General features: G+C 36.2%; 1 protein-coding gene across 9 annotated transcripts in view; it reads right to left on the bottom strand.

Annotated features, from left to right (window-relative positions):
• Window positions 1–2,106: 2,106 nt before the first annotated feature.
• The window catches only part of LOC127853230 (BRD4-interacting chromatin-remodeling complex-associated protein-like), an 81,188-nt gene continuing 66,868 nt past the window's right edge, over window positions 2,107–16,426 (bottom strand). The window contains exons 13-15 of one of the 9 annotated variants that reach the window (XM_052387537.1): window positions 4,103–4,346; window positions 2,797–2,899; window positions 2,107–2,359 (exon numbers count right to left, since the gene is read on the bottom strand). In XM_052387537.1, coding sequence (XP_052243497.1) covers window positions 2,118–2,359; window positions 2,797–2,899; window positions 4,103–4,346 — 589 coding nt within the window. In that variant the 3' untranslated portion in view covers window positions 2,107–2,117. Of the gene's footprint in view, window positions 2,360–2,796; window positions 2,900–4,102; window positions 4,347–10,407; window positions 12,161–12,596; window positions 12,700–13,900; window positions 14,144–16,426 lie in introns of those variants that run through there. The other 8 variants (XR_008036535.1, XR_008036534.1, XR_008036533.1 and 5 more) reach the window with 8 other exon arrangements.

Genomic DNA, 16,426 nt, shown 5'->3' with positions numbered 1-16,426 from the left:
AATTCTTTGTTTTGACCAACCCAACAAGGCAGAAGGGGAAACCATACCCAGACATCGCGTTACAACCTGCTATTTCATTGTTATTTCTTTCATTGTTTTATTCACATTGCTTGGAAAAAATGTAAACAAAATTTATTTTGCAAAAAAGTGTAACAAAATAAACAATGCAGATAAACACAGAAAAATGTACAGGGTCTTTTCAATCAAGTAATATGACCCGAAACTTGCACAAATATTATGCCATATGCAACCAGCATAGCAACAGACCAGCATGTACATCTGCTCAGCCTCGTTAGGTGCTTCCCTGACCCCTAATGAGATCATGAAACCTTATGTAACCTTAAAGCTGACAGTGTGGACACTGACCAGAATGGTCTAGGGCTATGCTGGCTACACATGAAAAAGACCCATATTCCCACGACACACGTAATTTATAAATCTTATTTTTAACTAAATAAATGTTCAGAATGATATGCAAAATACACAGCAGCAGTGCTCCAGCTAGGCCTAAATTTGAGGGCGCCCCGCCCTGCCCTCCCGAACCTCCGCCCTGCCCCCCCCCCAACAACAATTTTATTTTATTTTATTTTTTTACATATAATGATAATTGATAAATCTCGTATTACATTACAAGTAACTAATTTATTTCATTTTGTAGACATTATATTTAAATGGTTTAATAATAATGGGAATAATATATTCTAACAATTATTAATAACATATAAATTAAAATGCATGTGGAAGCATTCCAGAAAAGCCCGTGCACTCGAAAGTGCCCTTTTGACAAAATTCTACGCGTCGAAAGTGCCCTTTTGGCAAAAAAGCCACCCTGCTCTTTTTAAATCCTAGCTGGAGCACTGACTGCAGTAGAAAATTGACAGAATGTAAGCATATTGCTTAAATAAATACATTTGAAACATGGCAAGCAGTCCTGCTGCAAAACTTGTTCAGGTTTGAGTTAGCAATTTAACTTAAAAAAATATATATTAAACTTCAATACTATAGTAGGAAACCAGTCCTTCATCATGCGATCATTTTAACAGCACTAAAACATTTTTGAAGCAATCGTTGAACAGTTATTAAAGACACTTAAAGATATACTTAAGAGAACACATTCAATATCATTGTGCATAAAAGATAGATTTCACAGTGTTAATTTGCATCCAAATTATATTAAAAAATTCCACATTAAATCAAAATACTATTCACAGCATCATCAAGATCATGTTCAAATTCTACCATTTGATTATCTATGGAACTTAAATGAGCAGCACTGTTCCTGTGACCACTTGACAGCGGTCGTACCTGGTTATTTGTTAGAACATGATTTTGTTGACTACCGCTATACATAAATACTGGTGGTGGAGCATCGCCACTACTAAGACTTAGAATAGAATGTATTGCACTCTCCATTTGAGCCTTCACTTCTTGGTCCGATTCCGGATCCGACTCATACAGCTGGGCATTACTACCAGCAGAATTAATGTTGCTACCCACTGATTGTCTCCGATCAGTGCCTGCTGTCGGAATATACGAGTTCTCTTCACTATCTGTCAGGCACTCCGTGATAGGCTGATACATGTCAAACTGATCAAGAGAATCCTCTGTCTTCTGTGTAAAAGTCTCGTCACCCGTGTCTGCGTCAGACAAAGGTGACTGGTCTGGAATGTAGCCGTCGTTGCTGGGGTCAAAGCCAGTCAGCTGCTCCACAGAATTCAGAGACTCATAGTGATTACTACGGTGGAATGATTGATCTGTGAGTTCATAATTTTGTCTGTTTTCACTGTTTATATCAACAGCTGACTGGCCAGACATTCTGTTGGAGTTGCCGAAGCTATAAACATCATCAAGCTGGGAATTCTCTCCTTCCTCTGCGGAAGAAATGAGAATAGCAGCCTGTTTTGTTTCCTCCTCAAAACTGCATGTGTTATCACCTGCATATTCATTGGTATCCTCATCACTATTGTCTACACTGCTTCGAGGATCATACAGCCCCGTGTAATGAGATGTCTTCTCCGGAGAATCCACTTCTCCACCACTTTCACTTTCCTCCCCCATTTCACTGCAGCTCGTAAAGGAATGGTCCAAACTGTTTCTTTTAAACGTACTACTGAACCTCATTCCGTCAGTTTTATCACCAGTTTTCGCACCTTTACCTCAGAATCTCCAACTTCTTTGACACCGTCATCAATGACGTCAACATGATCATCATAGCTACAATCCAGATTGACACCATTGTCACTCCCAGTGTCGTCCATATGCTCTGCTTGCAAACTCTCGCACCTCTCACTCTCTGTTCTGCTTGTCTGTCCATCGGCACTGTTGCATAGGTAGCGCAGCGGCATCGGTCTGAATGAAGCTGAAAAGCATTTGTCAAACCATCTTAAATGACATAAAATGTGTGCAGTAATGTACTTATTTAATTAAGCTTAATTGCATATAGAGCCTTTGGGTGATAAGAATCTCAAATTTGTTTTCGGGGAAGAACAAGTTCTTGGTATCTATAGAAACATTGATTGCATCAAAAGCCTAAATTTCCTTTAAAAAAACAGTCCTTGGAATTTATGGGACGATATTGAGAATGCTGCCAAAGGAGGGTTTAAACCTGTAACCTCAAAAATGTAAAGCAAACACAATATTTGAACATTTTAATATTAATGTGAACTCAACATCAGAACTTTTTCATTAATGTTCATTTATTAACAAAAACATTATCGATGCCAGATACTAATGAAGAAGTTTTACTTTCAAACTAAAAAATACAAGAAGCATTTAATATATTAAACACAAGCATACCAGGATCAATGCTGACTTGCTGGCGTTCCTCTTCAATTAGTTTCCTTAGTTCTTGATTTTGCATTCGTTGCAACATCACAAGCTCTGAAGATGGTTGTTCCCTCTGCAGTAAGAAAACACAAAATGAGGGTATTCAGATTCTAGTTTTTTTTTTAAAAGCTCAACATTTGTCTTCCATGGTTAGTGTATTGGTTCATTTGAATATGTCTTAGTTCAAAATTAGGTCACTCAGTCTTAAGTGCAAAATGAGTTCAAGTTATGTGAGTGTGAAGAGTGGTTGCATGGACGTATCAAATCTTTTTATTAAGTACCATTGATGTTCATCTTATAGTTAATTTGGATAACTCAAGCAAGCATAAGTTCAACAGCAAAATGTAAAAATGAGGTCATGTGATTTGGGTGAGTATTTTGCATAGAGTGTAAACAAGGAAAATGTTGACGTCGCAAAAAGTACAATGAAAAAAAAGCAATCACAAAAGCTCACCTGTACATTGTGCTCAGGTGAGCTTAAAAACAAAATGATACAAGAACATCGCCTAGCGGGTGCAGACCGCTCATCTATTTTTCATTTTGTAAGGTTAAGGGACCTATCTCAATACTTCAATCCAACAGGGAGGTGGAGTGGGATGGACAGGGGTGTATAGTGTGGGGTTGTGGTCATTTATTACTTAAAACTTAATAACTCAAAAATAAGAAAAACATGAATGGTATAAATAGTGAATAAATAGTGTGCTCTAGTGTTAACAAGGTTTTACTAAAGCGATATAAGAAAAAAACAAGAATATTAGTAAAACTGATGGATGCTCCCCAATGATGCTTTGTCGATATAGATGTAAAATGTGTGGAAAAAAGTGTGACCTTAAGAAAAATCTATTACTAGCCTCGGTAACCTTGACCGCAGTGACGTCAAACCTCATCAAAAGGTAGAGGTCCATGCAAGGTACCTTCAAGCCAAATATGTAAGAGATAGGTAAAATATTGAAGGCGCTATGAGAAACTGTAACAAAAGTGTAATGGAAAATCTATTATTAGCCTCGGTGACCTTGACCCCAATGACTCATCAATAGGTAGTCTATGCAAGGTACCTACATGCCAAATATGTAAGAAATCAGTAAAATATTGAAGGCGCTATGAGAAACTGTAACAAAGTGTGACGGAAGGAAGTACGGAAGTACAAACTGGCAACTATATGCTTCCCATATATATATATATATATATATCATAAATATTTACTATTATAAATAGCATTCATATTACTTGACTGGAAATTTACTTACAGATAAATTTCAAAGTCAAGTTCACTTACAATTGTTTCTTGAAAAAGAAGATGTCTGAATTTTTCCAGCATTTTGTCTTTCCTTTGCAAGAGATCGTCTGATATATCACCAAAGTAACTGTCAAATTTATCAAAATCAGTCCCACAAGGGCCATAACTCTGAAAAACATGGAATCTCAAGAGTCGTCTACAGGCGTCTCCTTTAGATTTAAATGGTCTCTTTGTATCTGGGGCGACTGCATGATTCTGGTCCTGTCTTATCTGCTGATTAAATCTGAAATGAAAAGGTGTAATAATGAATGGCCAAAGAGGATGAAATGACAGAAGTGAATGACATGGAATCAATATTGTATCTTTAGACATGATTATAGTTTCAACAAATCTAATTGTTCATTCCCCCACAATACATTAAATTTATATTATATTTGAAACAATACATAACTAGAGCATTGTCACAGACGTGACGTATACCCCCACGTGCCGCATTGACAGAGACTATTTTGCATGCTGTCTTTACAAAACAAGAGAATCTAATTTATGGTGATTTTTAAGAATTATTATGCCATTATCATTTATAGCCATCTTGACCTTTGAACTCTTGATTCTTTCACATGACACGCCGTCCAATGACTGTGAACAAAATTAATGTACAGAGTCATTTTAAAATCTCACAATGAATTACATAGTTATGGCCCAGACAAGATCATTAATAGCCATTTTTGACCTTTTAACTAAAAGTGTGACCTTGACCTTTGAGATATTGACGTAATTCTTTCACGCGACACACCGTCCAATGATGGTTAACAAAAGAGCCAAGTGATTTTAAAATCTCAAAATAAACGTCATAGTTATGACCCCGACAAGCTCATTTATGGCCATTTTTGACCTTTGAACTCAAAGTGTTACCTTGATCTTGGAGATATTGATGTACAGTGACCCCGCGTTTATCCGGACACGTCCGTTCCGGAAGAAATTTCCGGATAAATGAAACTTCTGGATTATCGAACCAGTGCCGTTTCAATAGTTAGATATTTAACTTATGACATAATCCTTATGTTTATGTACATTTACATACTTATTTCGCATCAAGAATGATGTTTTCTTGTTACGCAAAAACGCGTAACCGAATTATAGTACATTTACACTCATGACGTAAAGCTTTGTGAATGTTACAATCACAGAGCAAGCGTTGATAGCTAAGTATTGAATCGATTTTTTGTTGCTGTATACACTTTCCATGAGGACTGCGTGTATCTTGTGTGATACTGCCGCAGTTAAAAACAAGAAGGCCATGATGGCCCTGAATCGCTCACCTGACTAACCAAATACAATCCCAACCCAGATTTCATCAAGATAAACATTCTGACCAAATTTCATAAAGATTAGATGAAAACTGTGACCTCTATTGTTTACACAAGGTTTTTCTATAATTTGACCTAGTGACCTAGTTTTTGACCCCAGGTGACCCAAATACAATCCCAACCCAGATTTCATCAAGATGAACATTCTGATCAAATTTTATAAAAATTGGATGAAAACTGTGACCTCTATTGTCTTCACAAGGTTTTACTATTATTTGACCTAGTGACCTAGTTTTTGACCCTAGATGACCCAAATAAAATCTCAACCCAGATTTCATAAAGATAAACATTCTGACCAAATTTCATGTGTCATTTAAGATGAATTGTGTAATACTGACATCAATTAAGAATACTGCGCTTGGACGCTTTTAAAAAATGTGGAATGCATCAAATTGAATGTCAAATTCCGATTGTATTAGAAAAAAACTGTTATTTTATATAAATAAATCAAGCACGTACACTTAGCAAAAAAAAAAGATATTTCTTTATTTAATGTAGAATTTTGCAAAATTAACGAGCTTTATATATAACAATGTTATATTACTTCTTTCTGGTTGAGTAAAAAAACACAAAAAAACATGTATAACATATAATATTTGTACATAATTTATAAAAAAGAAAAATAACGATGCACATGATATTTTATAATTTTGTTAAGTGCGCGTGCCATTAAACGTTGAGTTAATGGGGTGATGCGTATTAAATTACACATAATTAAAAGCTGATACTATTCTGTCAGCTTGATTTATAAATCATGTTCCATCACGCCAATATATCCATTGTTTCATGAAATTGTAACGCCATCAGACCCGAATGAATACACCATTTATTCCAAGCAGGTAAATAACAATTACTATAATAAAACAGGGGAAGTCTACACTGTGTATAAGCAACCTGCTGTGGTGACCTTATCAGTTCAATACACAGGAACACGGCTACTGTACTGGATTTACAGCCAAAATAACTGTTTTCATTTCAGTCTACACTGTGTATTAGCAACCTGCTGTGGTGATCTTATCTTATCAGCTCAATAGAGCCAAATAACTGTTTTCATTTCAGTCTACACTGTGTATTAGCAACCTGCTGTGGTGATCTTATCTTATCAGCTCAATACACAGGAACATGGCTACTGTACTGGAAATATCGGATTTACGGCCAAAATAACTGATTTCATTTATTGCTGAAGTGGTGTGTACTTTAACAATTAACAACGCGAATTGATCCACCTCACCGTTGCACATTTTTTATTAAATTAATTAATTTACTGAGTTAATTAAAGACGGCGCTAATAAAGTGTGAAGGTGGAAATTAAGAAATAAGATCTATTTTCGCATGTCACTGAATACACATGATACATGGATATAGTATATATAAGACACATTTGAATCTTTCATTTCTCCAAAAAATTAACCACAATTAAATAAGATCCATTTTCGAATGATACTGATTGTATAGCAAGTAGTCACATATTAATTCTAGCTTGTATTAGTTAAAATAATTTTGTTAATTAAGTTCACATAAATCTGTTTCTTAAATGGAGATTAAAAGGGTTTAAAGACGGCGCTAGTAAAGTGTGAATGTGCGCGTGCCTTTGAACGTTGAGTTAAGCGAGAGGTGCGAATGCAATTACACATAATTAAAAACAGATACAAAAGTATTCGCACATGGGCGAAGTCTGCATTTTTACAACAACTGATTAATATGGCACATGATATATACATGTACATAAACAATTTGAATGCATGTCAATATTATCACAAATTGTAATTATTTCTAAATTAGATATTGCATTCAGTGGATATAGAAAACTTTTAAAAATCTTGAACAATCATACAAAACAAACTCAAATGCCGGACATTTCAAATTCTATGCCAATGTCCAAACATTCACAGCAATAAGCATGACGAGCGTGTACACAAATGTGTATGTTTGCTATTTCGAAGTGATAAGAGATAATTCTTAAGAATGCATAATGTGAGGACTTCTCCAGAATTGAATGTGTTGCCTTAAAAAAAATACCATTGCAAATACATTGAGCAAGTGAATCTATATGAGTCGTGTCCTGAATAAACTGGGCATAATGCATGTGCGTAAAGTGTTGTCCCAGATTAGCCTGTTCAGTCCGCAAAGGCTAATCAGGGACGACACTTCGCTTTTATGGTATTTTTAGTTTCAAGGAAGTCGCTCCTTACCGAAAATCAAGTTTAGGTGGAAAGTGTTGTCCCTGATTAGCCTGTGCGGACTGAACAGGCTAATCTGGGACAACACTTTACACGACTCATAGATGAGCCAGTCCCTGAGAAAGCCAGGCGCAATGTCTGTGCATACAGTGTTGTACCACGTTGCTCTTTTCCACCAAAGCTGAAGTTTCGTTCATAAGAGACTTCCTTTAAATGAAAAATTCCATAAAAGCAGAAAGTGTTGTCCCTGATAAGCCTGAGCGCACTTCGAAGGAAATACTTTGAATGTAGTTTAAGCACATGCATTAAGCCCTTTTTTCATGACTGATTTTGAGACAGGCTTAAATATCTTGACACCTATACATTCTTATTTTTAAGGCAGATGATAGGCAAGATTGTCTGACGGACTAGTAATGGTTTGTGACCAAAACACTGAGCCAATTTTACATCAGAATCTCAACTTAACTGTAGCTGACAATTAAATACCCCGGTATATAACACACTACATGTACCAGCAACTCTTAGCAAGCATGGTTCAATGCATTGAATTGATATCCCCCGCCCAAAATAAATTTTGTGACAGAAGGAAAGACTGACTGACGGAGAACGCCAATTCTTCATCCCTTCACCTCTGGTGGTGGGTAATAAACGACTAAGTAAACACATTGAGGTGATTAGCGCAAGGAAACAGTAACAAAGACTAGAAACCAAACAGAAGAGCAAAAGGTAAGTAAAGATACTGGCTGATAAACAAAGATAAAACTTAAAATAAAGACAGCACAGATTGAAAAGTAATATATAACAGTAGCACCATTTATAAATAGTTACAATCATGTGATGGCAAAGATTTTATAACTTTTTTTCTTACAAATACTGATCACACACACACATACCAGTATGCTGATCAAAGAAAAGGAAGCATGTTAAGCCAGCTCATTTTAGAAACACATTAAATTTGTGCATTGAAGTATTTCTTTTTTCTGAGCATAGCAAAAACATGTCTTCACACATAAACACACTATCACAGATTGTATATAAAAATTTGCTACCCAAGACATTTGACATGAATATAGATTTTTCTTAAGGAAAGATCTAGATCTCAATATATACAGGGTGCAGCTCAAAAGAGGAGGGTGAAGACGCAACAATCAAGTGTTTTTATTTAGTATCAGTTTAACAAGGGCTGTTTGTAAAACATGCATGCCCCCCATATGGTCTGTCCGTTGTACTGGCACCCATTGTGTGAATACGACTTTTGTCACTGTGACCTTGACCTTTGACCTAGTGACCTCAAAATCAATAGGGGTCATCTGCAAGTCACGATTAATGTAGCTATGAAGTGTCATGATCCTAGGCAAAAGCGTTCTTGAGTTATCATCCGAAAGTCATTTTACTATTTCGAGTCACTGTGACCTTGACCTTTTACCTTGTGACCTCAAAATCAATAGGGGTCAATAGGGGTCATCTGCGAGTCATGATCAATCTACCTATAAAGTTTCATGATCCTAGGCATATGCGTTCTTGAATTATCATCTGAAAATCATTTTACTATTTCGGGTCACCGTGAACTTGACCTTTGACATAGTGACCTCAAAATCTATAGGGGTCATCTGCGAGTCATGATCAATCTACCCATGAAGTTTCATGATCCTAGGCGTATGCGTTCTTGAATTATCATCCGGAAACCATTTTACTATTTCGGGTCACCTTGACCTTTGACCTAGTGACCTCAAAATCAATAGGGGTCATCTGCGAGTCATGATCAATCTACCCATGAAGTTTCATGATCCTAGGCGTATGCGTTCTTGAGTTATCATCCGGAAACCATTTTACTATTTCGGGTCAATGTGACCTTGACCTTTGACCTAGTGACCTCAAAATCAATAGGGGTCATCTGCAAGTCATGATCAATGTACCTGTGAAATTTCATGATCCTAGGCCCAAGCGTTCTTGAGTTATCGTCTGACAACCACCTGGTGGACGGACGGACCGACCGACCTACCGACATGAGCAAAGCAAGCAATATACCCCCTCTTCTTCGAAGAGGGGCATAATAAATCTTAATAATTTCTCTGCTAAACACTCATAACAACGACTTGTATATATATGATAGTCCATTCATTTTTCTTAGTATATTCATAGGTAATATATTTGTTTTTAAAAGAAGTAAAAATTCAAACAATTTTCACAATTCTTTGTTTTGACCAACCCAACAAGGCAGAAGGGGAAACCATACCCAGACATCGCGTTACAACCTGCTATTTCATTGTTATTTCTTTCATTGTTTTATTCACATTGCTTGGAAAAAATGTAAACAAAATTTATTTTGCAAAAAAGTGTAACAAAATAAACAATGCAGATAAACACAGAAAAATGTACAGGGTCTTTTCAATCAAGTAATATGACCCGAAACTTGCACAAATATTATGCCATATGCAACCAGCATAGCAACAGACCAGCATGTACATCTGCTCAGCCTCGTTAGGTGCTTCCCTGACCCCTAATGAGATCATGAAACCTTATGTAACCTTAAAGCTGACAGTGTGGACACTGACCAGAATGGTCTAGGGCTATGCTGGCTACACATGAAAAAGACCCATATTCCCACGACACACGTAATTTATAAATCTTATTTTTAACTAAATAAATGTTCAGAATGATATGCAAAATACACAGCAGCAGTGCTCCAGCTAGGCCTAAATTTGAGGGCGCCCCGCCCTGCCCTCCCGAACCTCCGCCCTGCCCCCCCCCAACAACAATTTTATTTTATTTTATTTTTTACATATAATGATAATTGATAAATCTCGTATTACATTACAAGTAACTAATTTATTTCATTTTGTAGACATTATATTTAAATGGTTTAATAATAATGGGAATAATATATTCTAACAATTATTAATAACATATAAATTAAAATGCATGTGGAAGCATTCCAGAAAAGCCCGTGCACTCGAAAGTGCCCTTTTGACAAAATTCTACGCGTCGAAAGTGCCCTTTTGGCAAAAAAGCCACCCTGCTCTTTTTAAATCCTAGCTGGAGCACTGACTGCAGTAGAAAATTGACAGAATGTAAGCATATTGCTTAAATAAATACATTTGAAACATGGCAAGCAGTCCTGCTGCAAAACTTGTTCAGGTTTGAGTTAGCAATTTAACTTAAAAAAATATATATTAAACTTCAATACTATAGTAGGAAACCAGTCCTTCATCATGCGATCATTTTAACAGCACTAAAACATTTTTGAAGCAATCGTTGAACAGTTATTAAAGACACTTAAAGATATACTTAAGAGAACACATTCAATATCATTGTGCATAAAAGATAGATTTCACAGTGTTAATTTGCATCCAAATTATATTAAAAAATTCCACATTAAATCAAAATACTATTCACAGCATCATCAAGATCATGTTCAAATTCTACCATTTGATTATCTATGGAACTTAAATGAGCAGCACTGTTCCTGTGACCACTTGACAGCGGTCGTACCTGGTTATTTGTTAGAACATGATTTTGTTGACTACCGCTATACATAAATACTGGTGGTGGAGCATCGCCACTACTAAGACTTAGAATAGAATGTATTGCACTCTCCATTTGAGCCTTCACTTCTTGGTCCGATTCCGGATCCGACTCATACAGCTGGGCATTACTACCAGCAGAATTAATGTTGCTACCCACTGATTGTCTCCGATCAGTGCCTGCTGTCGGAATATACGAGTTCTCTTCACTATCTGTCAGGCACTCCGTGATAGGCTGATACATGTCAAACTGATCAAGAGAATCCTCTGTCTTCTGTGTAAAAGTCTCGTCACCCGTGTCTGCGTCAGACAAAGGTGACTGGTCTGGAATGTAGCCGTCGTTGCTGGGGTCAAAGCCAGTCAGCTGCTCCACAGAATTCAGAGACTCATAGTGATTACTACGGTGGAATGATTGATCTGTGAGTTCATAATTTTGTCTGTTTTCACTGTTTATATCAACAGCTGACTGGCCAGACATTCTGTTGGAGTTGCCGAAGCTATAAACATCATCAAGCTGGGAATTCTCTCCTTCCTCTGCGGAAGAAATGAGAATAGCAGCCTGTTTTGTTTCCTCCTCAAAACTGCATGTGTTATCACCTGCATATTCATTGGTATCCTCATCACTATTGTCTACACTGCTTCGAGGATCATACAGCCCCGTGTAATGAGATGTCTTCTCCGGAGAATCCACTTCTCCACCACTTTCACTTTCCTCCCCCATTTCACTGCAGCTCGTAAAGGAATGGTCCAAACTGTTTCTTTTAAACGTACTACTGAACCTCATTCCGTCAGTTTTTATCACCAGTTTTCGCACCTTTACCTCAGAATCTCCAACTTCTTTGACACCGTCATCAATGACGTCAACATGATCATCATAGCTACAATCCAGATTGACACCATTGTCACTCCCAGTGTCGTCCATATGCTCTGCTTGCAAACTCTCGCACCTCTCACTCTCTGTTCTGCTTGTCTGTCCATCGGCACTGTTGCATAGGTAGCGCAGCGGCATCGGTCTGAATGAAGCTGAAAAGCATTTGTCAAACCATCTAAAATGACATAAAATGTGTGCAGTAATGTACTTATTTAATTAAGCTTAATTGCATATAGAGCCTTTGGGTGATAAGAATCTCAAATTTGTTTTCGGGGAAGAACAAGTTCTTGGTATCTATAGAAACATTGATTGCATCAAAAGCCTAAATTTCCTTTAAAAAAACAGTCCTTGGAATTTATGGGACGATATTGAGAATGCTGCCAAAGGAGGGTTTAAACCTGTAACCTCAAAAATGTAAAGCAAACACAATATTTGAACATTTTAATATTAATGTGAACTCAACATCAGAACTTTTTCATTAATGTTCATTTATAACAAAAACATTATCGATGCCAGATACTAATGAAGAAGTTTTACTTTCAAACTAAAAAATACAAGAAGCATTTAATATATTAAACACAAGCATACCAGGATCAATGCTGACTTGCTGGCGTTCCTCTTCAATTAGTTTCCTTAGTTCTTGATTTTGCATTCGTTGCAACATCACAAGCTCTGAAGATGGTTGTTCCCTCTGCAGTAAGAAAACACAAAATGAGGGTATTCAGATTCTAGTTTTTTTTTAAAAAGCTCAACATTTGTCTTCCATGGTTAGTGTATTGGTTCATTTGAATATGTCTTAGTTCAAAATTAGGTCACTCAGTCTTAAGTGCAAAATGAGTTCAAGTTATGTGAGTGTGAAGAGTGGTTGCATGGACGTATCAAATCTTTTTATTAAGTACCATTGATGTTCATCTTATAGTTAATTTGGATAACTCAAGCAAGCATAAGTTCAACAGCAAAATGTAAAAATGAGGTCATGTGATTTGGGTGAGTATTTTGCATAGAGTGTAAACAAGGAAAATGTTGACGTCGCAAAAAGTACAATGAAAAAAAAGCAATCACAAAAGCTCACCTGTACATTGTGCTCAGGTGAGCTTAAAAACAAAATGATACAAGAACATCGCCTAGCGGGTGCAGACCGCTCATCTATTTTTCATTTTGTAAGGTTAAGGGACCTATCTCAATACTTCAATCCAACAGGGAGGTGGAGTGGGATGGACAGGGGTGTATAGTGTGGGGTTGTGGTCATTTATTACTTAAAACTTAATAACTCAAAAATAAGAAAAACATGAATGGTATAAATAGTGAATAAATAGTGTGCTCTAGTGTTAACAAGGTTTTACTAAAGCGATATAAGAAAAAAACAAGAATATTAGTAAAACTGATGGATGCTCCCCAATGATGCTTTGTCGATATAGATGTAAAATGTGTGGAAAAAAGTGTGACCTTAAGAAAAATCTATTACTAGCCTCGGTAACCTTGACCGCAGTGACGTCAAACCTCATCAAAAGGTAGAGGTCCATGCAAGGTACCTTCAAGCCAAATATGTAAGAGATAGGTAAAATATTGAAGGCGCTATGAGAAACTGTAACAAAAGTGTAATGGAAAATCTATTATTAGCCTCGGTGACCTTGACCCCAATGACTCATCAATAGGTAGTCTATGCAAGGTACCTACATGCCAAATATGTAAGAAATCAGTAAAATATTGAAGGCGCTATGAGAAACTGTAACAAAGTGTGACGGAAGGAAGTACGGAAGTACAAACTGGCAACTATATGCTTCCCATATATATATTTATATATATCATAAATATTTACTATTATAAATAGCATTCATATTACTTGACTGGAAATTTACTTACAGATAAATTTCAAAGTCAAGTTCACTTACAATTGTTTCTTGAAAAAGAAGATGTCTGAATTTTCCAGCATTTTGTCTTTCCTTTGCAAGAGCTCGTCTGATATATCACCAAAGTAACTGTCAAATTTATCAAAATCAGTCCCACAAGGGCCATAACTCTGAAAAACATGGAATCTCAAGAGTCGTCTACAGGCGTCTCCTTTAGATTTAAATGGTCTCTTTGTATCTGGGGCGACTGCATGATTCTGGTCCTGTCTTATCTGCTGATTAAATCTGAAATGAAAAGGTGTAATAATGAATGGCCAAAGAGGATGAAATGACAGAAGTGAATGACATGGAATCAATATTGTATCTTTAGACATGATTATAGTTTCAACAAATCTAATTGTTCATTCCCCCACAATACATTAAATTTATATTATATTTGAAACAATACATAACTAGAGCATTGTCACAGACGTGACGTATACCCCCACGTGCCGCATTGACAGAGACTATTTTGCATGCTGTCTTTACAAAACAAGAGAATCTAATTTATGGTTATTTTTAAGAATATTATGCCATTATCATTTATAGCCATCTTGACCTTTGAACTCTTGATTCTTTCACATGACACGCCGTCCAATGACTGTGAACAAAATTAATGTACAGAGTCATTTTAAAATCTCACAATGAATTACATAGTTATGGCCCAGACAAGATCATTTATAGCCATTTTTGACCTTTTAACTAAAAGTGTGACCTTGACCTTTGAGATATTGACGTAATTCTTTCACGCGACACACCGTCCAATGATGGTTAACAAAAGAGCCAAGTGATTTTAAAATCTCAAAATAAACGTCATAGTTATGACCCCGACAAGCTCATTTATGGCCATTTTTGACCTTTGAACTCAAAGTGTTACCTTGATCTTGGAGATATTGATGTACAGTGACCCCGCGTTTATCCGGACACGTCCGTTCCGGAAGAAATTTCCGGATAAATGAAACTTCTGGATTATCGAACCAGTGCCGTTTCAATAGTTAGATATTTAACTTATGACATAATCCTTATGTTTATGTACATTTACATACTTATTTCGCATCAAGAATGATGTTTTCTTGTTACGCAAAAACGCGTTACCGAATTATAGTACATTTACACTCATGACGTAAAGCTTTGTGAATGTTACAATCACAGAGCAAGCGTTGATAGCTAAGTATTGAATCGATTTTTTGTTGCTGTATACACTTTCCATGAGGACTGCGTGTATCTTGTGTGATACTGCCGCAGTTAAAAACAAGAAGGCCATGATGGCCCTGAATCGCTCACCTGACTAACCAAATACAATCCCAACCCAGATTTCATCAAGATAAACATTCTGACCAAATTTCATAAAGATTAGATAAAAACTGTGACCTCTATTGTTTACACAAGGTTTTTCTATAATTTGACCTAGTGACCTAGTTTTTGACCCCAGGTGACCCAAATACAATCCCAACCCAGATTTCATCAAGATGAACATTCTGATCAAATTTTATAAAGATTGGATGAAAACTGTGACCTCTATTGTCTTCACAAGGTTTTACTATTATTTGACCTAGTGACCTAGTTTTTGACCCTAGATGACCCAAATAAAATCTCAACCCAGATTTCATAAAGATAAACATTCTGACCAAATTTCATGTGTCATTTAAGATGAATTGTGTAATACTGACATCAATTAAGAATACTGCGCTTGGACGCTTTTAAAAAATGTGGAATGCATCAAATTGAATGTCAAATTCCGATTGTATTAGAAAAAACTGTTATTTTATATAAATAAATCAAGCACGTACACTTAGCAAAAAAAGAAAGATATTTCTTTATTTAATGTAGAATTTTGCAAAATTAACGAGCTTTATATATAACAATGTTATATTACTTCTTTCTGGTTGAGTAAAAAAACACAAAAAAACATGTATAACATATAATATTTGTACATAATTTATAAAAAAGAAAAATAACGATGCACATGATATTTTATAATTTTGTTAAGTGCGCGTGCCATTAAACGTTGAGTTAATGGGGTGATGCGTATTAAATTACACATAATTAAAAGCTGATACTATTCTGTCAGCTTGATTTATAAATCATGTTCCATCACGCCAATATATCCATTGTTTCATGAAATTGTAACGCCATCAGACCCGAATGAATACACCATTTATTCCAAGCAGGTAAATAACAATTACTATAATAAAACAGGGGAAGTCTACACTGTGTATAAGCAACCTGCTGTGGTGACCTTATCAGTTCAATACACAGGAACACGGCTACTGTACTGGATTTACAGCCAAAATAACTGTTTTCATTTCAGTCTACACTGTGTATTAGCAACCTGCTGTGGTGATCTTATCTTATCAGCTCAATAGAGCCAAATAACTGTTTTCATTTCAGTCTACACTGTGTATTAGCAACCTGCTGTGGTGATCTTATCTTATCAGCTCAATACACAGGAACATGGCTACTGTACTGGAAATATCGGATTTACGGCCAAAATAACTGATTTCATTTATTGCTGAAGTGGTGTGTACT

Source organism: Dreissena polymorpha, chromosome 12, assembly GCF_020536995.1.
Source record: "Dreissena polymorpha isolate Duluth1 chromosome 12, UMN_Dpol_1.0, whole genome shotgun sequence".
Classification (NCBI taxonomy): Eukaryota; Metazoa; Mollusca; class Bivalvia; order Myida; family Dreissenidae; genus Dreissena; species Dreissena polymorpha.
Note: the sequence above shows the minus strand (reverse complement) of the source record. Positions and strands in the feature narration are given on the sequence as shown.